Below are 25,142 nucleotides of genomic sequence, written 5' to 3'. Positions count from 1 at the left end.
CCCTTTAATGTGCACCCCGCTGGTAGTTGGGTCATTGGAACCATATCACCAAGTAATCCGTGAGCTTAGAAAGCTTCGCTGTGTTCCCAGCGCGATGTAGACGAAATTGCTAAAAATGTGCACACCAGCCCTTTAATGTACACCCTGCTGATAGTTGGGTCATTGGAACCATATCACCAAGTAATCAATCAGTCAGCTTAGGACGCTTCGCTGTGTTCCGAGCGCGACGTAGACGAAATTGCTAAAAACGTGCACGCCACCCCTTCAGATGGCTGCGCAGGAAATACAACAAAGCGGTCCCTGCCAAGGTCTAGTTTTTTCGTCATCAATAAATGGATACCCTGTCCATCCCACATATGAGGATGAGTGCACTCACCGTAGGCCTCTTGGCTTGAGCGTCGTCAATAGGCTTCGCGTTACTGAAGGCCTCACGTGTGAGTGCCTTCATAATTTGCGCAAGCCTCGTATGGGTCATTTGACCTCATTTCTGAGTGCACTCATAGTGACCTCACACCCCTCAGGCCTCTCCAGTGACTTCAAATAGCATAGAGAATCCACGTTGCGTTGTAGTGTATATAGAAAATATCAAACTCATTTATTAAATTCCCTGTGTCAAGCCAGCGAGCTAAAGCTTGCGTATTTTGAAACTTACGCTTTCTATAAGTATGTTCATAAATTGCAACACCTGTTCAAATTTTAATTGAACACTTACTGCTGTATGGTAGTCTTTACTTTACAAGACTTCTCCTGGAAGTGTTTCAATAAATTTTAGCATTTAATGCACAATCAAATATGTTGTATAGGGTGTATGACTATATGTACAATGTTTTAATCTGTATCTTTAAAGAATCTCAAACTTGTTAGAAAGTGTATGCAGTTTTGACTTGTGAAGTCAGCCATGGCGGAAATGTACAATGGTAAGTGCATGGGTAGCCCTCCGCATTAATTGGGGATTTTTCAGATTATCCCGTGATGGTGTCATGTATGTATTATTGTAATCTGTATGGACGTTCATATTAATTATGACTATCGTTTCAGATTACCCAGTGGCAATGCATTGCATGTATTATTATAATGACCTTGTGGTTTCATATAAAAATAATAAGTGGGATACGCGGGATACGCGAGTGATCAAGCGGTAAGCAATGTGATGAATGTTGATTTTATGTTTTCTTTCAGATCCTGATGCCCTCAGGGATTTAATACAAGAATCTGTCACAGAATCACTGTGAGATTTATCAACAAATAATTATATTTTCTATTACATGCACTTTCTTGTGTTTTGTTTCTTCTGTTTCATGTCGTGAAGGTTTTTTGGCTGAGTTTTTCTCCTTCATCTGATTGGCATCACAACTGGCAAAATTCCTAGCACTATTGATATTCAATTGGCAATATAATTGACTTCAATAAATATTTTTCAAATTGCGCTTTTGTGTATGACTCCTCTTTGCATGTATATATGCATGTTATAAATAAATAAATGTATGGACAGCGAGTGAAGTCGACCCAGGTGGAAAAATCGCGAAAGAAGTCGGCCCAGGCTGAAAAATGCGCGATGATAAGCGCACGCGCAGCCCTCCGCGCACCGGTAAGTGTACGAGTAGCCCTCCGCCCACGCGCCACCCACTGTGCATAGAAACAATGGGGGGGGCGGGGTTGTGGTTGAAAGTTCCACTTACGGAATTTTTCTTAGACACAGAAACAATCGTGGCACAATAATGATATATCTGCACAGCTTTCCCGTTTTACTTGTACATTATATTACGTTAGAACACAGTACATTAGAATGCAGATTGTTTATGAACGGCATTTCAACATTAAGATGCATAGTCACACGACCGACAAAGAAAAAAGACTAGCACCTTATCTCATGAATCTAAATGAATACCTAGCAACCAACGGTGTAAACCTTAGAAGAAAAAAGCAGAATACCTTGCCTGATTGAGTTGGGCGCAAATGGTTCTTGATGATCCACATTAAGTTTGCGTGCCCATACGCATTTTTGCTCGTATATGCGCGCGATATATGCATTGAACAGTCACATTCAAATGATTTTGGACAAATGCATGCCACGATCATCTGCATGACTGTGGTCCTACAGCCCCAGTATGACAGTACAGGATGTAATTCGCTGTGCCGGACACACTATCAGAACGTGTTGGTCGCCGAGCTGGGTGGGGTCACCTGAGAAATTTCACGGAGGGTGTTGCAAAAATGCAGGGAGGGTGTACAGGCAATCCCTGCTCCCCGTACGCGCCACCTACGGCACACGGAAAAAATTCGCGAACTGAGTCGGCCCAGACACGTCCGCGACTGTAGCGCAGCCCTGGCGGCGAAGGGAATCAAATGAACAAGGCCCTATACTACTGAGGTTTGCGGATCTGAATCGCTCAATCTATCTCTTCCGAGGATGCGTCAAAGTAGGAGGTATTCCATGTGTGGAAAGAAGAAAACGCCGAAAGACAAACTACTGGTACCCTCGGCGCGCAGAGTCGAGTTGTGGCACAGAACAAAAGTCATTTGGTTTAGTTTGCTGGGCGGTATTTTTCTTCTTCTTCTCTTTTTTTTTTTTTTTTCATTGTTTCCTTCACGCATGATTTGAACAGCACGATTTTTGATATGCACGATTTTGTTTTGTGGCAGGATGCGTCATATTCACCTGAACGTCCTTCCCGCTGTCATTCTCGTGCGGATCTTTCTTTTTTACCTTAGCGCAACAGCACAGGATGATGCAGCGCAAATAATAAGTAATTGGAACAGATACAGCGCTATTCCCTCACAGCAGGAACCCTAGGCTGGTATACTCTGAACGAGCCTGCTGTCGGGTCTTCAGCATTTTTAGAATAGGGTACCATAAACTAGAAAAGGGCCCTAAAAAAATTGAGTCGTCACTAGGCATATACCCAGGATCGAAACAGTGTTTTGCGCTGTGCAGTGACAACTCATAATTTCTTTTGGGGGCACTGTTCTTCACCGCTGTTTCGTGAGGCTAAGTGCTGCCTTTCATAAGTTAACTTCTGTAGTACAGGGCACACAGAGAAAGCTGATCATGAATCATAAGCCAGTTCGCGCACGTGTTCGTTGTAGCGCTATCGCCAGTGAGCTATGCGCCACTTTTTGACGAAGAAGGGGAGAAGAAGAAGCGCTATCGAACGAGCTGCTTAAAAGCTGGAGCGTGATGGGGAAGGTCCCTGGCTGCGCCAGTTTAGACTCGGTAAGCAATCAGTGATCGATTTGCCGTTCAGACACTCTTCCCGCTTCTCTGCTTCATTTTGCTGTGGAAGTATTAACGTAGAGCGACGACGACGTGCTACTTGGCAGCAAAGAATCGTTGCAGTAGTGGAGCCGAGGAATTCAATGCTGGCAAATTTCAGAGTGATTGAGCTTAGTAGTTATGGATAATGCGGAAGTACAAATCTCGTATTCAAAACTGTCAATATGGTGGTGTTGACGTTGAGCGGTTGACGTTCTGCCCCCAGGTGCACAACGCTGCGCTACGATGCTCAATCACTTGGAAACTTCCCAGAACTGAATCTCCCTCGAGGAGTTACATGTAGATAACAGAATGTTCTACCAACATTGAGTAATTATCGTACCTGTGCTAAATTTCCTAATCACTCTACCATTTTCTTTTTCTTTTCTCCCTTTTCTCTCTTTGCGAGGACTCAAAACAATGACTGTAAAGCTTTCCAAGTTTAATATCTGCGTAATATGTACAAGCTTGTACATATTAAATTTGAAAGCTTTAGCGTCATTGTTGGGTGTTCTAAAGCAATCTTGAACTTGACTCAGCCTATATCTGCTCTGCTTTGATGCGAGGATTCCGGTGGTGCTGACCATATCCTTTCTCGTCTCTCAAGACTTACCATAGCGTTTTGTAAAGCTTGTCTTACTAGATGGGTAGAAATCCAGCGAACCGGTAGAGATGAAGGAAGGGAGTTGCCTCAGGACAGAAGCCTTCTGTCCTTCTGTCCAGAACAGAAGGCTTCTCTCCTGAGGCAACTCCCTTGTTTTACTAGAGGCTGTCAGCAACTTCTGAGGTTTCGTTTTATCTGCCCGTCTAGTCTGATTCGGAGCAGATCAATAAAAAAGGAGCGGTGTTGTCTTTTCCCCAGAGATCCATTTGGCGAACACTGCAAACAACACTGCAGAAGTACGCCCTCAAAAATAATAAATAATGTCGTTGTTCATGTATCCCCTATTAGATTCGTTTTCGACAGTGATCTGTATACAACTCGGCTGCTATACCGATCGACGTGAAGAACGATGAGGTCTCTGGAGTGCATCTTTTCCGGAATGCATAACCGAAGACAGCTTCCTGTTTTTGCAGGCGTGAACGTTTTCGCTTTTGTTCCTTTCAGGAGTCTTTTGGAAGGCGAAAGAACGACAAGAGCAGAGTCCTTGGCCTGATATGCTATGCAGCCGCCGCCTTTGCATTCGCTGCCGCTGTGGCTATCATCATAAACCATCAGCCTGTTATTCATAGACAAGTACCTTTCGATGACCAGTACGACGATCTTAGTACAGCGCGGACGCTTTCCACAGACACCGCCGGAACACATGGTGTGACACTTGGCGCTGGACAACAGCAAGAGAACGCGGGCAAGCCGGTCGAAATGCAGGTTCCACATGGAGGCAGTGAACGTGTCGTGAAGAAAGTATGCGACACTGAGGACTGTCATTACATGCGTCGGCTCATTGAGTTGTCCGTGAACACGTCGAAGGACCCGTGCGACAACTTCTTCACTTTCGTCTGCGAAGGAATCAACGAGAAATTCGCCATGGAATTAAAAGGAGGCCTCATGAATTCCGTAAGCGCCAATCTCACGCTCAGTGTCTTCCGCTCGGTTGCCTATGCAAGGATACCACCAGTAGGACAAACAGCATTTGAGAAGGTGGCTGCATTTTACCAGTCGTGCGCAGACCCTCAGGACAGGAGAGCAATTCGTCGAACCATATTGCGTTTCTTGACTGCCAACAACATGGACGTAACGAGAAACATGACCTTTCACCCCCTGTTCAAACAAGTTGAGTTTATGTGGAAGGACTGGCCACTGATATTCGGTATGTCACCCGTATTCTTCCGTAGGTACGGCGAAGTTGCACTCGCAGTAAAAGCGACTCGCGGGTTTGAATGGTTTAAAGCGCAGAAGCGTGGTAGACGGCTGCAGCGAAAGCGCTTCGTCGCAAAAATATTAGGATTCGTCTTCCGTGCGAGCGGAGTCAACGGAACCACAATAAATGAAATTCTGCGAGCCGAAGACAAGGTGTTGAAGATAGCGAGACGACAGCACAAGGAAGCTATTCACGTTCTACCAATGCGTTATGCATGGTACGGATTGGACAAGAATGTGTCGTCCATCTGGAATGAAGCCCTTCAAAATTACAGCAACACACTTCTTCCGGGCAACTACAGCATGTATATGTCAATGACTAGCATACGCCTTTTCCTAGACCTGTTTGGAACCAATCCATCGATAAGGGCAACCGAACTCCGGACATTCCTCGCCTGGAGCATCACACGTTTCCTTTATAACGCTTCCGGTCTTATAGAGCCTATGAATCGCACCAGTTGTTTTTTATCTGTCATGAAGGTGTTTCCCAAATTAGGCCCCCTCGAGGTCTTGAGGAAGACTGTGAATGAGTCAAGAGTGGCACGCGTTGAAGAAATGGCACAGAATATCTTCAACGAAATACAAGCTTCATTCAATACGTCTGTCTGGCTCGACACAAAGACACGGAAAGGCGCAGTGGACAAACTATCGCAATTGAACAAGTTCATTGGATATCCGTTAGAACGCTATTCACTGGCTGATGTTCCAGATCTGAATGGTCCTTTCATCGCGAACCTCATGAGTCTCAATGACATTCTTATGGATCAAATCTGGAGGCTAATTCTCCAACCAAACGCTACGACTTTCCTCCTTCAAGCTACCTTCCTCGGTGAAATACCGCTATTCATCGCTAATGCAGCGTACGCAAAAATGTACAACGCTCTTTACATTTCTCCCGGCATCATGTACAGGCCGATATTCACGTATGGCGGACCGCCGGAAGTCAACTACGGTGCATTGGGACGAATCATGACGCATGAAATGATGCATGGATACGACGTCGATGGAAGAGGTTACGACGGTAAAGGGGATCGTGTACAGTGGTTCACCGATAAAAGCGAAGAAGCATTCAATGTTCTGGCCAAGTGCCACAAAGATAGCATCGAAGGCTCGCCTAAGGCTCGTCACTTCGCTGAATTCCCCGACGAGTACCTCGCTGACACCATGGGAGAAGGTTCGCTTCTGAGCGCCTACCAGAAGGCTTCACAGAGGTCGACCGTAACGCTCGGAAAGGTTAAAAACTTGACAAGTGACGAGCTCTTCTACGTCGCTTGGTGTCTGGCATGGTGTGGGACCAGCGTTCCAGATTCAAATCACCCTCCTCTGGATGAAAGGTGTAACGTTCCCTTTCTGAATTCCGAGCACTTCAGTGCGGTATTCGGATGCGCTGCGGGTGCTCCGATGAACCCGCCGAAAAAATGTCACTTCTGGTAGCGACTGTTTGTGTGAATAGCACAAGAGCCGCTTCTCCAAATCATATATAACAATAATCATGGTACAACAATATAATAAGTGTGCAACTTACTTGTCGCTTACAGTACACATGAGTTAGTTCAGAAGCAATTTTGGCTGTCATTCACTACGCGTAAGTACTTTTCAGGGAGATGGGAGCATACCCGCAAAGCGTACTCTTCACCACATAGCACCTACCATAGCATAGGCTAGGCCAACCATTGCAGAAGGCTAAGAGCGTGATATGCGGTGATGCGGTTTTAAGAGTGCGGCTTAAGACACTGCCCTCAGTGCTAGAGCGGCCTGTCGACCCTGTAAACGATGATTCTTCTGCTGATGATATACAGACGAAAGAATTTCCATCAGCGACAAATGTTTGGAGTATGAACCAAGATTAACACTTGGGGTTTCAAAGCTCATATATGGACATATTTGTGCCAGCGATCGGGGCTTCATACAAAATAATGCCACACTTGGTGAGATCGGTTCTATACAGGGAGTTTCACGAAAATCCCCCGGCTGAATAATTCGTGAACAGGTGGCGCCGTCGAAGAAGTGTCTTTTTGATAAAGGTCCTCGGGACATCACCTATGAACTGAGTAGTGCGCGGCTCATTTGCATAGGCTCACTTATTAAATAAACATCCTAACTTTTAAATGTTACTTCGCGCGCTTACGGAACCTTTGTTTTACGCACCGGGACCTTCAGCGAAAAATATTGCAAGAAAAGGATCACTTCGACACTTAGTGATTTTTCCGAGTAATTAATTGGTTTCGGTTTACATATTTCTTGCGCGGAGCAGTGCACCAGTGCGCTCTTTGGATCAGCTATCCGGCTGTCAATGTCATGTTCATCCGCCTGGTTGACAAACGGGGGTGACGGAAGATAAGGAACAGCCGCAAGAGCGCAGGAGACGCTTTCGTGTTCCTTCTCCTTCTCTACAGGCTCCGCCTCCCGTTTTCAACAAATTCGGCGACAAAGTTGTCATTCGGGATGATGGTTGGCTAGGAGCGTGCTATGTGGTGTAGTTAATTTTTAAGCCCTTTCACCACCCTTACCCCCCCCCCCCTTAATTTTTAAGAGTTCACCCCACTAGTTCACAGCGCTCGAGGCGCATTCGTCACCATCCATGATAAGAGCACGCTATCTCACCTACGGAACGACAGAACCGCAAGCGGTGTTTACCAGTCGCTTTGAAAAAGGAATATTAAAGCATCTCTTACTCGGAAAGATCACTAAGTGTCGACGTGATTTTTTTCTTGCAATATTTTTCGCTGAAGGTCCCGATGCGTAAAACAGAGCTTCCGTAAGCGTGCGAAGTAAAATTTAAAAGTTAGGATGTTTATTTAATTAGTGAGCGTATGCAAATGAGCCGCTCACTACTCAGTTCATAACCGATGTCCCAAGGATCTTTACCAAAAAGCAATTTCTTCGACGGCGCCACCTATTCACGAATTATTCAGCCGGGGGATTTTCGTAAAACACCCGGTATATCAGGCAGACCAATGTACGGGCAGCCTAGGGCTGTAATTTACTAACGATCCCGTAGCGGACGGATAGGTGTAGATTTAGCGGTGGTTCGACCCGTTAGACGATTCCATTGTTGCCAGACGTCCGCATATGGATTTCGAGCTATCCACGGGTTAAAACACGACGTCGTCTGCTACCGAATGAAGCGGCACAGGCAATAACATTCTAAATTGCTAAATAATATGCTATATATTTTATTTAAGTAATTTAGGAAATGGATACGGTAGTAGCTTTCAATCTCCATTCAGTAGGAAATCTCAAAAATCAAAGGTTGAAACTAGAAGCAAGAAGATGTCTGATCCCTTCACTTGGCCGAAAGGGAAAATGGACTTGTGCCACCAATGTCCAAGGCGAGATACTATGGTGCGAATGCCTGGCGAATGTCTCTTCGTTCACTGCTCCTGCCGTATAGGAGCGTCCATTTACATGTACGACAGGAAAACATTGGGTCCCGACAGTGGAGGTACACTCAATTACCGTTATATTCTGAAGCATCGGAGTCGCGAACCATGTGCGCTAAATACACCAAGAAGAGAAGGCCCACCACTTCGGGGGGGGGGGGGGGGGGGGGGGGGGGGGCATTAATTATGCGAATAAATATGCTAGTTTAAATTTGATATCAGATATATCATGATAGCCTCGATCTCTAGTTGTACTGTGTGTGCATATGGGTCATCTCAAAATAAAGTTGTGGTTGTTCGACTTGCAAAACCACGTAGTGCTCAAAAAGCGCTGAACGGACCGCAAAACATTTTTTTTTATGCAGCCCAAAGGGGTGTCTGAACTTGAAATTCATATGCACCGGCACCTTTTTCTTCGTTCTTATATATATATACGTAACGGCGCACCGTAAAGAAAATGGAAACAGTTTCCATGTCATCTCTGGAAGATGACGAAACGAAAATTTTGACCATTGGTATGTTATGCACTCAGCCAAGGCTGCCAGTAGCAGGTCCTAATTTTTTGTACCCAACTTCTCGGCATAACATTTTCTACGTATCTACCGGTAGGACACAAACACGAACTCTGATCCACTATCTCGACAGTCGCAAACCCCTTTGCTATGAGACGTGTTAGGAACGACAAGCATTCTCACTTCCATTTTCTTGTCCTTACTGGAGTGGTCACTACTTTTCGTTCCACTCTTTGGCCAGATTTTACTATACCTGCGAAGCGACACAGCTATTTATATCGTGCTCGTCGCTCTATGCCAAACTGTTCACTTGTGGTCTCTTAGCCATGGTAAAAGCAAAAATAGCTGAGCAGTTGAACTGAGCCACGCTTCTCACCCGTCGCGCTTTTTCGTACCCACTATTTGGGAGACGATGAGCCAGAATTCATTTTTGGTTCCGGTCAATGCACAACAAACTGGGCGTCGTCACGCAACAACAGCGAGCAGAGTCGATCTGTAGCCTACGTGGGAGGACTTTGACGAACACGTGCGCTAGAATTCCTTGCACTGCTTCCGTAAATCCAATCCGAAATTTGTCCGTAGATCACATAGGAAAATCAGTGAAGTACATCACCCATGGAGGAAGAATTCTAAGCGCACCGCGCACCGAGAGAAATGTGGGAGAAGTGTCGTTAGACGTTCAGACTTCATTCTGTGCGCTACTAGACGTGTGCGCCTCTGGAACTTTGACCAGCGGCGGCGTCATGCCCATTTTACCACCGGCGGCGGCGGCGTCAACGGTGCGAACAAGCACAAGTCAAAAGCAGCACAAAACCGCAACCTACCGTCATCGGCATCAATAGAAGCAAATTCGACTTCGCGAGAGGGCCGCAATGCGCGTTTTCGCGTCCGAAAACAGGCGCGAAGAGGCCCTCGGCGTGCCGATTTGGAAACGGCGGCGGAGTCGCCGTACCGAAAATCGCCGGCGGCACGGTGCACATGTCTACGCTAAACAAATGGAAACGCACAGACCCTGGGCGCCGCCATTTGTTACGGGCAAACGAGCAGGGTCGAGGAGCAAGCGTGGCGCAACCGCAACGCGGCGAATTATTTGCAACACCAACGCTATGCGGGCGAAGGTTGTCAGAGGAGGTTGCTTGCAGCAAGAAATGGCGACGGGAGAACTCCCGACTTCACTCAGCATTACGCCCCTCGGTCTTCTTAGCTTCTTTCCTCCATTGGTACGCACGTCATTACGTGGCGACATTGCTAGCCTAAATCAGATGGCGCCAACTGGATCAGCCGTATATAGTCGCAGGAGCGGCCTGTCATTGATCCCCGAGATGATTGGGCAAAGCGTTTCAGGAAACCAATGATAGACCAATGGGCATTACTGCGCCTCTTGAGGAGGAGAGAAGAGGGAAAGCCGCAAACCGCGGTTTCGTTCGCGCATAAATCACGATAGACACCAACGATTGGATCCTGTTCCTTTTGTTTTGTTGTCAAGCTAACAGCATCTTTCATTCCGCTAGGAGAAAGTTTCGCACTTTTTCATGTGTTCACAGCAATATCCCCACGGAATATTCTAGTGGAAGAAAAAGCAAAAACTGCTCACGGAACAGAAGTTCCGCCCCGTGTTATGTTGAGCATTCACACGATGGCGGAACATAGGGAGCGGCGTACCGCACACTTAACAGACGACGCTTACCAGATGACACCGTCAGCGTCTTTTTCTGTCGTCTGCTACGGAATATCTTGTGGGTATGTCGCAGGATATCCCCCATGGTTAGCAGTGCACGTGAAGACACGACGTTGGGCGTTGAGCGCTCGCATTCACGTGACAGCAGAAAGCTATGACGTTTTTCGCATCCGTTGGAGTATTCTGAGAAACGTTGCTCGTGTGAATACACGGTTAGTGTCCCTTTAAAGAGCAGCGGTCAACGAAAAGGCACTAGAAGTTGAATTCGAACCACACCCTCCGATTCCCGGTCAGTGATGCCACCAGTCGCACCATGCCATGATATACCCTCTCACGCTGGTGCGTTTTGAACAACTGCCAATATTTAGTCGAAGTATGCCACTGGGCGCTCTGAGGCCTAAATACTGTGTTCGTTTCACGCTGTTTCATGGCGTCATCTACAACAAGATTTCAGATTCCTTTTCGACATGCACCCACGCGTAGATAGAGTCGATATAGTTATCTGTGGAGTGTAAGCTTCGGAATTTATTCCTACCCACGAATAACATTACGTGTTCTTACGGTGTTTGAAATCAAACACCCGTCAAACTCTAGAAATGACTCCATAATCTACGAACCACATCTACTGGCGTCACGGTGTCGAACCGAACTGTAACTGAACCGCGATATTTTCCCGAACCGGAACCTAACAGGACCGATATTTTTGCGCCATGGTGGAACTGCACCCGAACCGGGACTAATAAAAAATTTCAGATTGCCTTCCTTTCTTCCTTCCTTGTTCTTTTCTATTTATGTTTATGTGTTCTTCTTCTTTTTTTTTTTCGGCAAAAAAAAAAAAAGTGACTGTACTCTTTGGCGCAGTGCCAGACGCGTATGAAATGCGATTGCATTACTAGCACAGCTGACGACTCCATTTCGGATGCGAAAGAAGCACGCTTTCGGTAGTTTTAACAGATCGGCAACAGTCTACGGAAACGATACGAGAGTGAAGCTGTCAAATCAAATACCAGCCACGTGATGCAAGCCACTTCGCAGGAACCAGACGAGAGGGAGATAGCGAAAGTGCCCCTCTCCACTACGCTTCACCCAGGCCCAAAATTGCGCGTTAAAGAAATGCTGTCGCATTTAAAAGCGCTGAGACTGACAGTGGGCGTAAGGAGATGCCAGATTTCCGCCGCTTGTACTTGTTCGCACGCGTGCTCCCGCGACATTTTGTCAACGAGCACGTCAGAATTTTCGCTTGTGTCTTCAAGTATTCTAGGTGCAAGAGAAGTTCGTGTAGTTTGGCCTCCGGCAGCTGCCATCTGCATGTGGTGCACACTCGCACGAAATACGGGCCACGTTCTCTTCGCAGACGACAAACGCTCGATTTGTAAGATCTTCATGACGATGGAAATGATGACGGCGCAAGAAGGAAAGCTCGCACCACCTGGCGCTGCGTACGTAGAAATACGACGTAGTAATAAGTTCAAGTTCGAGAACGATGCCGTTCGTCGGCGAAAGTCTCGATGGTGAGGCACAGCTGGAGCAGATGAGCGTCGAGAAGAATGCGTTTCGCTGAGCGTATACCTGCAGTGCAGAAGGAGATATAAGCGCGTTTACACGCTCATATCTCCTTATTTGTGGTGCAACAACGACAACTTTATTTTAATGATGATGATTGGGGAGTTTGATGGTAGTGTGGTGTAGTAGGCCTGTGTGAATTGTCGCATTTTTCGAACACCGAAGCGAAAAATTGCGGATTAGACTGGAATTCCGAATCAAATATGTATATCCGAATATACAGGGTGGTTTTTTATCATTCACATATATTTTTAAAGCTGTGAGAGCAGCACTGTTGCTATTTTTGTAGGCTGGTTACGTGGCCAGGCGGCCTTCCTGTGGGAAAGCGCATACAACTACTGGGCGATTAATTACCAAAAATTCATTAATTAACTTTTTAATTGTGTGTTTTCGGAATATGCAGAAGAATGGGGCAATAATGTTTTGAAACTAAAAAATCCTGGAACGAGCACGCACTTTGAGATAAAAATCGCCAAACTTTCGCACGAAAATGAGGCGGAAGCGGAACTATACACACTTCTCGAGCGGAGAAACGACATCGCTTCGGCTTATCCGGGCCGGAAAGCGTGCTATCTGGACAACAAATCAGCGTTTACTCCAATCAGCTGCATCGCTATAAAACACGTGACCCTCCGGCGCGGACGCCCGTCGTCCCTTTAGCGGTCGTGAAGTGCGTGGTTTCGGTTTCGGCTCATTTGTTAACCAAAGCTCGGCGATCTGTATCTCAAAGTACATGCTAGTTTCGGGGCACTTAAAAAAAAGATGGACTTAAATAACGACTGGCTCCAATATAATTAATAATTAAATAATAATATATAAATAATAATAATTAATAAGTTAATTAATGGATTTTAGGTAATTACTCGTCCAGGTAGTATCTGAGGATGTCCCCCTGGCCACATGATCCAGCTGCGGAAACCGGACCTAGGTAAATCTCAGTTCTATTATAAAAATTCTGTAAAAGGATAAAAGAACCCCCAACAACACAAGGCTGTCCTATGGATATCCGCTGTACGTCAGAAGTTGGATGTTGGGATATCCTGGGGATAAAGAGTTCCGTCCGATATATATAGCTCACAGATCCAAATGAGAGAAAGAAGGAGTCCTCTTTGACGGCCAACAGACATCCAGCCCAACTATTCACGGCTCTCCTAGGGACATCCGATGTAGGTCTTAAGCTGGATGTTGGGATATCCTGGAGATAACGTGTGCCGTCCAATATATGTGCGCTCACATGTCCAAATGAGAGAAAGAAGGAGTCTGAAAGGAGTCTGGAGTCGTCTGGGGCGCCCGAAAGATATTCATAGGACGTTAGCGGACGAGGAAGGGATGTTTTACGGAAATTTGTTCCAGCTAATGCTCCTAATAAAGCAGGGATAATATATTCTTAATTTCAAAGTAACACGTACTATATTACTAATGTGAATAATTTAATTAATCATACGAAATTGTTGGACTACATCAAATTAATGGTTAAAGTGGGACTCAGCAACAAAATCGCCACGTTGTGGTACATCGTAACCTTTGGGATGTCAGGAATATGTGTACGAAATATGTCGGTCTGAAACTGCGCAGATTTTACTCCCCACAACAATTATAACGAAGCGAGCGCTTCGCCTCTGTGAAGCGAAAGGGCACTGCTCCGGCATCCGGCAAGGGAGAAAGAATACAGGCTTGGAAGCAGACGACAATGCTGGGTGACGTTGCGGACGAACCGTCCTGGTAAGGAGCTCTGTTTTCTGCTCTTGGCATTTCGGTTTCGGGTTGCTGTTGTCATGATTTACGAATCAATTACACGCGCAAAATGAATGCGAATGTTGTATTCGGTACCGAGGGGGTGGTTAGTGTTCGGCATGCTTCTGACGTAATTTTTTTCGAATCCTTGCGAAGTCTTCCTTTAACACTGTAAATACTATGCAGAGAACCTCGCGGACTTTCCCAGAGGGAGAGCCCCTCAAGTTCTCGGCTCTTATCCTTCGTTGCTCGCTGATGTATTGTGCGCACTTGCCAAGTTTGAATATTCCATGTAACATGCTGGTTCTTTGATGTTTCAGAAAAAGGAAAGGCGCGTTTATAGGGTACAATAACCGTAGAGGAGGGGGCGATTCTACTTTCACGGCTACCGTCATGTTATATTGTTACCAATATGTTTCGAAAATGATTATATTCCAGATTCCGGTTTCAGTCACGGCATGTTGTTCCTTAATTCGGAACTGCTGATCCACACTAACGGCGCAAAAAATGCTAGTTTCACTAAATATGTCACATACAGCGCTTGAACCTCACAGACAAAAAAAAAAAAGAAAAAAAAACGATGTCAGGGGCAAGCAGCGCAGAACACTGGATGTCTGTCAGGCGTCCCTGAGGACTTCTTTCTCCACTTGGACCCGTGAGCGTACATACATGTCGGGAGAAACTCGTTATCCCCAGGATATTCCAACATTCAGCATCAGACGTACATCGGACATCCTTAAGGCGGAATCACCTCTGCTCAGGACAATAAAGAAAGTTTGTTCGCACACCGCTCAGACACGGCGTAAAATGTCGTAAAAACAGAAGCACTGGCGTGTTCTCCTTGCTTTACCCTCGTCAATGACATATTTTGTAGAATTCCAGGACTATCCGTTGATTTGTATTGAGCCCGAATTCGTGTGAATAAACATATACCCCCCGAATTCGCAAACATTTTAGTGTGCGACACTCTATCGAGATGGCAACACGTGTTCGAGACGCGCCAAACTTTAATTTATTAAAAATCAACGACTCAACCTTGTCCCCTAAAAAATACGTCATTGACTAGAGAAAAGCTAAGAGAACACGCCAGTACCAATCTTAAGATGATAGTTTAGAGTGCTCACGTGTCTTGTGCGAACGAAAATCGCCCATAGACTTCTGAAGTGATTCCCCCTGCCATGTGTTGTTGGAGCATAGATCACCGCGTATGTCTGTTTCTGGATATCCTGACGATATAATTTCTGCGCTTTATTTTCTTCATCCATGCTGGATATCAGAGACATATCCATCAGACAGACGAATCCGACCACGGACGTTAGGACGTTAATCGTACATCCAGTGGATATTCGGTGTTGTTGGGGAAAGCGCCATGAATATTCGAATATCGTATCGAAGCTGCGAAGCTCTCTTCCAACCCAACGCTTCACCCAGCCCTACTACTGGGTGATGAGCCCCTGTTGCCGTTTTTAAGAATGCATAACTTTCTGAGAGACGTTGGCTATCTATCTCCTATGTAGTTTAATGTGCATCTTTTTATCTTATCATATGTTATTGTTTATGTCTGGATTTGCCAAGTATATTGTTTTTAGCATAATCGTCTAATTTTTAACTACTCACAATTTTCACCACTGCGCACTATAGACTTAGTTGGTTGTGCGCCATTAAAATAGAATCATCATCATCACCATCATCTCTTCCAAACGGAATATATCCAAATTGTTCCGAAACTGCCACTCGTAAGCACAAAACACCAGAACAGAGGATACAAAACAAAGTAAGGGCTGCTTCCCACGAACGTCCTCACGCACATATCACGCACTGCATGCCCGACTATGTTCTGTACCTGTGCTCGGAGTGATTATGTAACCATTCACTTCCTATTCACTTCGGTCTTGAAATTAGCGCACTGTGCAATAATACTTTAATGTCAGGAACCAGTCGACGGCTCCAAACTATTTCTTAGGGTAGACAAGAACAACAACAACAACAGCAAATAAGTAATGATGATGTAGTGAGCAGACGTCTTTAGTGATGCCCATGATAAGTTCCAATAGGAACGCTGACTAGGGCGCGTTCGAGTGTTCCGTATAGCGGAGCAAGGTGCCTGTACCGTATAAGTAAAAAAAAAAAGAAAGAAAAAAAAAGCCCAGAAAAGTATGTGGTTTGACAATGCAGAGTGGTGTACATGCGAACCAATCTTTTCTCTCTCTCTCTCTCTGTTTTCGGATACATGAGGCTCCATTCGACCATGTAGGTGTATGTTTGATGTATTTAGCAGACGTGCCAACAACGCCTCCATCAGAGCACTGAAAAGAGGCTAGGTTGTGTATAACATGCACGTTAGAAATCCCTGATAGAGAAACCTTGCACATCCCTCCGCATCGTTTTTGCTGTCTTCCGTGCGCCCGCGCAAACTCCAAACCGCACGTCGAGACTTTAATCCCATATTCGGAATGCGGTCTGGCTCGGTTGAAATGCTTCCCATGAGAGACATGCACGCTGTGTAGGAACGTGCGCAGAGTACTTTGCAGTACGCGTTCACTCGTGAGTCCATTATGTATGCCGCTCGCATGATCGACTAGGGACCTTTTATTGCAAAGTGGAAGAGAAAGAAAGTAATTTTGATAAAATTAGGTTGCATTGCCTACATCGCTGATTCTTTGCCGTGCCCCTATATACAAATCCACACTGAGGAAACCCCGAGACGAGGGTCACAAAAAAAGGGGGACGAACACAACGAAATCTTAGTTTTGAGACTTTTTGCTACTTCGTTATGTTCGACCCCTTTTGTTCTGTGTCTCTCGTCTCTGGGTTTCTCCAGAATGTATCTGATCACCAGCTCGCTTGCTTCCTAACCATTCCACCAGGGCCTATATGTATATATACTCATGGAACGATGCGACAGCACCAGAGGACACGTGTTTCGCCGTGTTTGCGGCTCGTCAGCTCTGCGTAGCTGCGCATCGTTCGGATTTCGCAAACCAGGGGTCGCTCAGCGAGCGATACACACCTGGGAGGATGACTGAGCACTCCTCAGTGCCACAGTGCAAGCCAGTGCATTATAATGAGGGGGGAAAAGCCATTAAAGAAACAAGTAAATGACACTAGACGTGTTTGAAATTCAAAATTACAGATTAAGATGGCTTCTGTGGCTGCACGCAGAGAAACAGATATTCATGGAACGATGCGACAGCACCAGAGGACACGTGTTTCGCCGTGTTTGCGGCTCGTCAGCTCTGCGTAGCTGCGCATCGTTTGGATTTCGCAAACCAGGGGTCGCTCAGCGAGCGATACACACCTGGGAGGGTGACTGAGCACTCCTCAATGCCACAGTACAAGCAGTGCATTATAATGAGGGGAAAAAGCCATTAAAGAAACAAGTAAATGACACTAGACGTGTTTGAAATTCAAAATTACAGATTAAGATGGCTTCTGTGGCTGCACGCAGAGAAACAGATATTCATGGAACGATGCGACAGCACCAGAGGACACGTGTTTCGCCGTGTTTGTGGCTCGTCAGCTGCGGGTAGCTGCGCATCGTTCGGATTTGGCAAACCAGGGGTCACTCAGCGAGCGATACACACCTGGGAGGGTGACTGAGCACTCCCCAATGCCACAGTTCAAGCCAGTGCATTATAATGAGGGGAGAAAAGCCATTAAAGAAACAAGTAAATAACACTAGACGTGTTTGAAATTCAAAATTACAGATTAAGATGGCTTCTATGGCTGCACGCAGAGAAGCAGATACTCATGGAACGATGCGACAGCACCAGAGGACACGTGTTTAGCCGTGTTTGCGGCTCGTCAGCTCTGGGTAGCTGCGTATCGTTCGGATTTGGCAAACCAGGGGTCGCTCAGCGAGCGATACACACCTGGGAGGGTGACTGAGCACTCCTCAATGCCACAGTGCTGTGTGTGCTCTGCTCTGTGTGTGTATGTCTGTCTGTCTGTCTGTCTGTGCGTGCGTGTGTGTGGGTGTGTGTTTACAATTTGATCGCGCACTCCCAGCCCAGGACAGCTGTTTCAGTCTACTTGGACCTCGTCAGCCTGTCGCAGGGGACTGACACGATCTTGGATCGGCGCAACAGTGCGTCTCGGCGAGTCGTCAATGTTCCACGGTGACGACGCCACCTGTGGAGGCCGCAGTGCAAGCCAACAAGTACATATACAAAAGGAAAATAGCCGAAGCTCTGTAGCTGCACGTTGAACAGGTCCAAGTAGACCGAAACAGCTGTCCTTAGCTGGGAGTGCACAATCAAACTGTAAACATGTGCTCAACGTGCAGCTACAGAGCTTCGGCTATTTTCCCTTTGTATATGTACTTTCTAGCTTGCACTGCGGCCTCCACAGGTGGCGCCGTCACCGTGGAACATTGACGTCTCGCCAAGATGCACTGTTACGCCGCAGGGTAGGACTGCAGATAATTTGGACCATCTGGACCGCAATCTTTAGCTCAGCAAGCTCAAGATCGCGGGTTCGATCCCGGTCGAGGGCGGTAGCAATGCGGGGGAGGTAAAACATTGCTTCCAGCACCGCGTGTCTGAGATTTCCGGCGTACGTCAAAAGAACACCAGGTGGTCCAAAATTATCCGTAGTCCCCTGCGGCACGTGCAACATGTCGCCACACTGCGCAGACAAACCTTACGTGTAACATCACAGTACCATTATTAATATCGTGTCACTTCCCTGCGCCAGGCTGACGAGGTCCAAGTAGACCGAAACAGCTGTCCTTGGTTGGGAGTGCACAATCAAACTGTAAACATGTGCTCAACGTGCAGCTACAGAGCTTCGGCTATTTTCTCTTTGTATATATATATGGGTGTCGAACCGAACCGAAAACCGTACCCGAACCGCTATTTTTGCCGGAACCGAACTCGAACCGCAATTTTCATGACACTGTTGAACCCGAACCGGAGCAGAACCGGAAAAAATAATAGCGGTTAGTTAATAGCAACAAAACGGTTTGGACATAAAAGAAGTCTAAGGCGCCAACCGCATGGAACGTATTTGCCAATCGAATTCAAGCGGAGCGTGCAACCGAACGGCAGAACAACAGGCACACTGCCGAAACGCTCATATCTGGCGGGATAGAAATTTCGGCAGTGACGAGCGGAGCGGAATCGGGCCAGCCAGCCAGTCAGCACCGAGAGGAAGGTGCACGTGACCGCCCTCCCTACAGCACGGCGAGCACGGCACATAAACAGAAAACATGGCTGCCCGTTTCGTGGTGTACGATGTTGAACGCTTGGAACGTGAAGATGGACGAGTACAATGACGTGACGAATCATTTATTCTGGACAAAACTCGCGAACGAACTCGAAAGTGTATTTATGTGTTTAAGCAAATGTATTTATACTTATCGAAGAGCAGTGAAGATTGGCGCCGTTTCCGTCGATGGCGTAATCGACAAAGAAAATTTTAGCGAGTTTTTAAGCAATATATATACATATGTGAGTCAATAAACTTTTTTGACAGTACGCTTCGTGTGTGTGTCGCCTTTGTTCATGGTGTCCTGCGCTTACGATGGCTGATTACTTGAGTCCCGGTTTGACGTCTCTGGTATTTGTATGTGACTGAAGCTGGCTGTCATATTTTATTCCTGCTGCTTCCAGCACGTGATCGCCACTGTCATGTATACTCAGTCTGATTATGTTACCGTTATTACTTAATATCGCGAAGCAAAGCAAGCGACTAGCAGCATGACCAGCAACAAGGAACATGACCAGTTGGAACCAGGCGAAACCAGAAGCGCCTCGGGGACGCGCGGGTGCACAAAAGAGGACGCACATCTTGATTGCTCCAAGTTTTACGAAAGTAGAAACAAATGACATTGCGTGTTTTCATCAGCATACCTACAATGCAACTAGTATGTACATACATACAGGGCGTCCCAGAAAACGTGTCATTGAATTATAATAAAAAAACTACACCACCTAGAATCATGTGGTCAACGGCATTTGCTCTTACTAGATTTTTGCCACCTTCTCATGTGAATGTCGTGTAACGTAAGTTTAATTATGTAAATTTTTGCGAGCTTAAGTCGGAAATTTGCCTAGTAAAGGTCACTTTTTTACCCCACCAATGTGAAGAGCGTGCCTAATTTAGTCAAATTAATGACAATTGACAGGGATATTCAGGAGCTATCCCATCGGAAAAAATAGCCGAACATCATGCTCTACGGAGGTCGCACAGAATAGCGCACGATGAATTTTTCAGCGCAGTCTTTGTCAGTCCGACGAAAGGAGGTTGGAAACCCAGCCCTCCGAGACATCGCAGAAAGAGATAAAACAGGCACGGCTTATCACGTCCGACTTTCCCTGGGATAATACTTTCCCTCTCCCAATTTTAGGAACTGTTACTTTTTCTGCTATCACTCTGTGGGCTGGCTTCGGAACCTCCTTTCGTCGCTCTGAGAGCGATTGCGCTCAAAAAGTCATCGCGCGTTATGGTCCGGTGCTCCGAAAAGCATGATATTCGGCTATTTTTTCCGACGGGATAGCTCCTGAATATCCCTGTCAATTGTCATTAATTTGACTAAATTAGACCCGCTCTTCACATTGGTGGCGTAAAAAAGTGACCTTTACTAGGCAAATTTCCGACTTAAGCTCACAAAAATTTACATAATTAAACTTGGAGTACATGACATTCACATTAGGAGGTGGCAAAAACCTAATAAGAACAAATGCTGTTGACCGCATGATTCTAGGTGGCGTAGTTTTTTTATTATAATTCAATGACACGTTTTCTGGGACACCCTGTATGTCGCTAGCGCGTTCGCAGCAGGCAGCCGACGCGTCACCATGCCAACCACGTCCGCCGAGAGTCCGCCGCATGCGGTTGGAAGAGCTCTGCTCACGTTCCGCGCGGTTCGGCAGTGACAACACTGGCCCATTTCGGTTGTAAAATACGCTACATGTGGTTAGCGCCCTCTCAATCCCCGAACGAGGACAGATTGGTATCTACATCATGGATTTCGCAAATTTTCACATAGCAGTCAAACGAGGACGTATAGTAGGTATGCTTTCAGAGTCTTTTTTAACACGTTGAAGCGCAGTTGTCCTTGTGACCACCGCGGCTAGCACCCCACGCACGTGCTGCGGCGTCTGCTCTTCAGAGAAGAGGCGCCACGCCAGCAGTAATCGGGTAGGCCAGTTGCGTAGCTCTATAGGACGAATATGTAATTAAGCAAACGCCCAACATTTCCCTTTATACGTGAGCAGTAAAAATTAAACAAGTCAGAAACATGAGAAGTGGAGAAGGAACGTACGCAGAACGGTGCCTATTAGATTGGTCGTGGTTTGAAAAGTAAATGTAGTTCTGTTTACTGGTAGTGCAACTGTGTCGTGACATATTACCTTTGTATTGTGGATTATCTGGTACACTGCTGTGAGCTCGGACAGAGCAAGGCATTTTCGACATGCTTCAGTACGGTTTCAGATAGATTCACGCTGCGAATGCAGTGTGCCGGCAAGTACCGTTGTCTTTATAAAATCCTGTCCATCTTATATTCGGCTTCCTTTAAGTGTATTTTGCTGGCATTGTGCGCGTGAAAAAAGAGATTTTGGGAACAGAAAGTAGCAGGACACACCGCTTCATCAGCGTCGACGCTGTTTGCAAGTGTTCATCAATTTCTCCTTTCTCTCGCTAAAGGAAGTACCTAACCACTAAAAACGTCAATGCAGACAACAGCGGTAAGCTATTAGCCACGCACTTCCTGATAAAAGCAGTTTTATGGGAGATATAAAATGGTAGCGTTGAACCGGTTCGCGAACCGGTTCGGGGCCGCGAACCGGAACTGAACCGGAACGAAATCTAAGCAACACGAACCCGAACCGAACCCGTATTTTTTGCGGTTCGACACCCTGAATTATATATATATATATATGATTTACATAATTTTGATAATAAAACTATGAGAGCTACCAAGATGCGGTTTTCGCAGCTGGGTTATGCAGCCAGGCAGACAACCTGTTGGAAAGCGTATGTTACTACTGGGCGACTAATTACGTAAAATTCATTAACTAACCTATTAATTAGATGTTTTCGGGGAAATGCGAGGTTGCAGAATTGGATCCAGCCGTTATTTAAATGTGCCCTCTTTTTAAAGTTCATGAAAGATCACGTACTTTGTGATCGCTAAATCGCTAAATTTTGCTATGCAAATGAGACAAAACCACCCATCTCTCTAGCGCAAAAAGAGCGAAAGGGCAGTCGGGCCGAAGGGTCACGTGTTTTGTTGCGGTGGAGCTGATTGGAGTAAACGCTGATTTATTGGCCAGATATATCGCTTTCCGGATCATACAAGCCTAAGGTCATGTCGTTTCTGCGCTCGAGAAGTGCGTAGTTCTAGTTTCGGCTCATTTGTATATCAAAATTTGGCGATTTATATCTAAAAGTACGTGCTCGTCGATCTTAAAAAAACAAGGTGGATTTAAATAATGGCGGGCCCCAATTTTGCCGTCTCGTATTTTCCCCAAAACATGTTATTAAAAAGTCAATTAATGAATTTTAGGTAATTAGCAGTTACATGCGCTTCCCACAGGAGGTCTGGCCGCATCGCCTACAAAAATGGCATCAGTGCTACTCTAATAGCTTTTCCTTTTTCTTTTCTTTTTTTTTTTTTTTGAATTTTTCGTAAAGCATAAAACAAAACACCCTGTATATACAAGGTTTTTGGCTGACCTTCTAAGTCTAAGATTAGTTTCAATTTCTGAATTAACAGATGAGAATGAACACTTGATTGCAATACAACGCCATCGAGCCCCTTATACGAGGCAGTCAGCAAGTACAACAAAAATTTGTATAACAAAAGAGATAAGATTGTAAAGAAAGAAATAAGATAATAATAGGAAAATAATAAGAAAGAAATGAGAAAGAAACGTGACACTGGTATACGAGAAAAAAGCACGGGAAAAAAATTAACAATATATGTACGTATATAACAATTAACAAGGTATGTACCAACGGGCCCAAATATTTACTCTTCTGCATTCAGACTCAAACTCAACTCAAATGAGACTGGTCAGAGCGTCGCGGCTTCCCATCCGGCCTTGAACCTCGGCAATCTGATGGAATTTTACAAGTTGCTTCCACATGACATCTTCCGAATGACGTTGACTGCGGTGGACCGTACGCTGAGATTCCAAGGCAGGTTAAAAGAACCCTCAGGGGAGCAATTAAAAATTGTACATGGGCGGACCAGTGTAACGTTTCTCATGACAATAGCTGTTCCTGCAATCCTGGGAATATTCCTGGTTAGGAGCTTTTATCAGCAACTCCTTATAGTCGACGCGTCGTCTCACTCTTTTCGATTCATGACTGTCATTTCTTATATATAAGCTTATACAACTTCCGAGTGCCCTCACGTTCTCTGAGGTCTCATCTTGTTTTTTATCCTCGCTCTTTTGCAAAGCTTCATCCAATCAACCGTTTACAACTAATCTTGAACTCCGCGTCACAACATTATGGCATTGACATTTTCGCTCCTTCTCATGCGTTTCTTACAAGTATTAGTGCCATTGTTTCTGTTTAACCTCGTGTTTCACTGTTAACTTTGTTGCCTTTATGTCTATTTGAATGTCTTTGTTTTTCATATAGTATAACCTTTGTGGTGCACCAATAAGAAGACCCTAGTTGTTGTTTTTGGGCACCTGAACAAAAACAATATTATTATTATTATTATTATCTATAGAATCAATGATCCCCTTTATCGCAAGTTATCAATCCTTCTCAGTAATCAGAGTCACCTGATCAGCCTCTAGCAACCGGTCAACCCGACCCTAGCGTGTCACTCGTTATCAGTCCAAAGCGTTATCAATCACATAGCTCTTATCAGGATTTGTCACCCATTGAGTATTTATTGGCAATCCCAAAGCGTCCAACCTCAATCACTTATTTTTTGTGAATGCATGGTTATCCGCTCCTTATCAGCAATACCTCGATAGGTTCCAATTATTTGACCGGAAAATGTCGCCCTTCTTATCCGTCGTTATTCGTACACTACAGTCAATCACGACCAGGGTTGTTAATTAAATATACTTTTAAAAAGTATCTGAGTTACAGTTACAGATACCCCATGGAAGAAAATACACTGATATACAGTTATATACTTGTAAATGTACTGGGTACTTTTACCGTATACTTTTTCCATTAAACCTGCTCCCCTGGCATAGCGGTTAGGAAGGCCGCTTTCCGCGCAGAGTGACGCGGGTTCGAATCCCCACACCCGCTGTGGTGTTTGGGGTTTTTCCGGCAGGCTTTCCAGACGAATGTCGGTACAGTTCCCCTGAAGTCAGCCCAAGACGCACACTAAACTCCCCCTTCTTTCTTAATGTCCGGTCTCCATCTGTCAACAACTGTATGCCGCTCATAGCCGCAGTTGCTTCGCGGCACTAACATGGAAGTAAATTTAGAAAATTGGGTTGATGTAGCGAGCTATTATTAGTTGCATTGCGATTAATAAAGCAGATTACCTTGGGTCACATGATGTGACGACGGCATAATGTGTTTTTTTTTTCCTTCGCTTCACATGCATACCTTCTAAGATTTGTGCTGACAGAAGCCCTGTGTGTGTGTGTGTGGGGGGGGGGGACACAGGCTGCGTCGTAGCGGAATTACGCCACATGCTGATGCTTCTTTTTTTTTATTCCGTTTTAGCGCCGCGCAGCAACTGTGGCTATATGGCGTACAGTCATGGATAGATGGAAAGGACTGCAGGAAGAAGTGGAGGGATGGGGGGAAGGGTTAGTGTGCCTCCTGATCTGACTGTTAATGACGGTTGTCGCTCAATTTCTTTTTTTCATGTTTTTGAATAATGAACCTGCACTGGCAGTAACTCCGGCCGCACCATGCATACAGTAGACCTGGCAACGTTTTTCCCTTTACATGATCGTACAGACAAGACCATCACATGCATATCGTTTCTGACATAATATATTTATTTTTCATGGAAATTAACATGAATGTTAGTATTAATGGACAACTCCAGTGAAAATAATAAGATAATTATATGGATAAACAGATTAGTACCAAGATGATATATTAAAGTCCATATATACAAACAGCTGTCACTTTGCCAAGTATCTCTTTTTCTATGTAGCAAGAGTCGTCATCTGAAGTGTGCAGATGCCACACTATAAGAAAGCAGTGTCTACCCTGG

General features: G+C 45.5%; 1 protein-coding gene across 1 annotated transcript; it reads left to right on the top strand.

Annotated features, from left to right (window-relative positions):
• The first annotated feature begins 3,070 nt into the window (after positions 1-3,070).
• LOC135395395 (uncharacterized) lies at positions 3,071-6,650 on the top strand. Its single transcript, XM_064626621.1, has 2 exons — positions 3,071-3,214; positions 4,362-6,650. The coding sequence occupies exons 1-2, from the start codon at positions 3,179-3,181 to the stop codon at positions 6,546-6,548; spliced, it is 2,223 nt and encodes a 740-aa protein (XP_064482691.1). The 5' UTR covers positions 3,071-3,178; the 3' UTR covers positions 6,549-6,650.
• Positions 6,651-25,142: the final 18,492 nt, after the last annotated feature.

This window comes from Ornithodoros turicata, chromosome 5 (genome assembly GCF_037126465.1).
Source record: "Ornithodoros turicata isolate Travis chromosome 5, ASM3712646v1, whole genome shotgun sequence".
Lineage (NCBI taxonomy): Eukaryota > Metazoa > Arthropoda > Arachnida > Ixodida > Argasidae > Ornithodoros > Ornithodoros turicata.
This window is presented reverse-complemented; position numbering and strand designations above follow the sequence as displayed.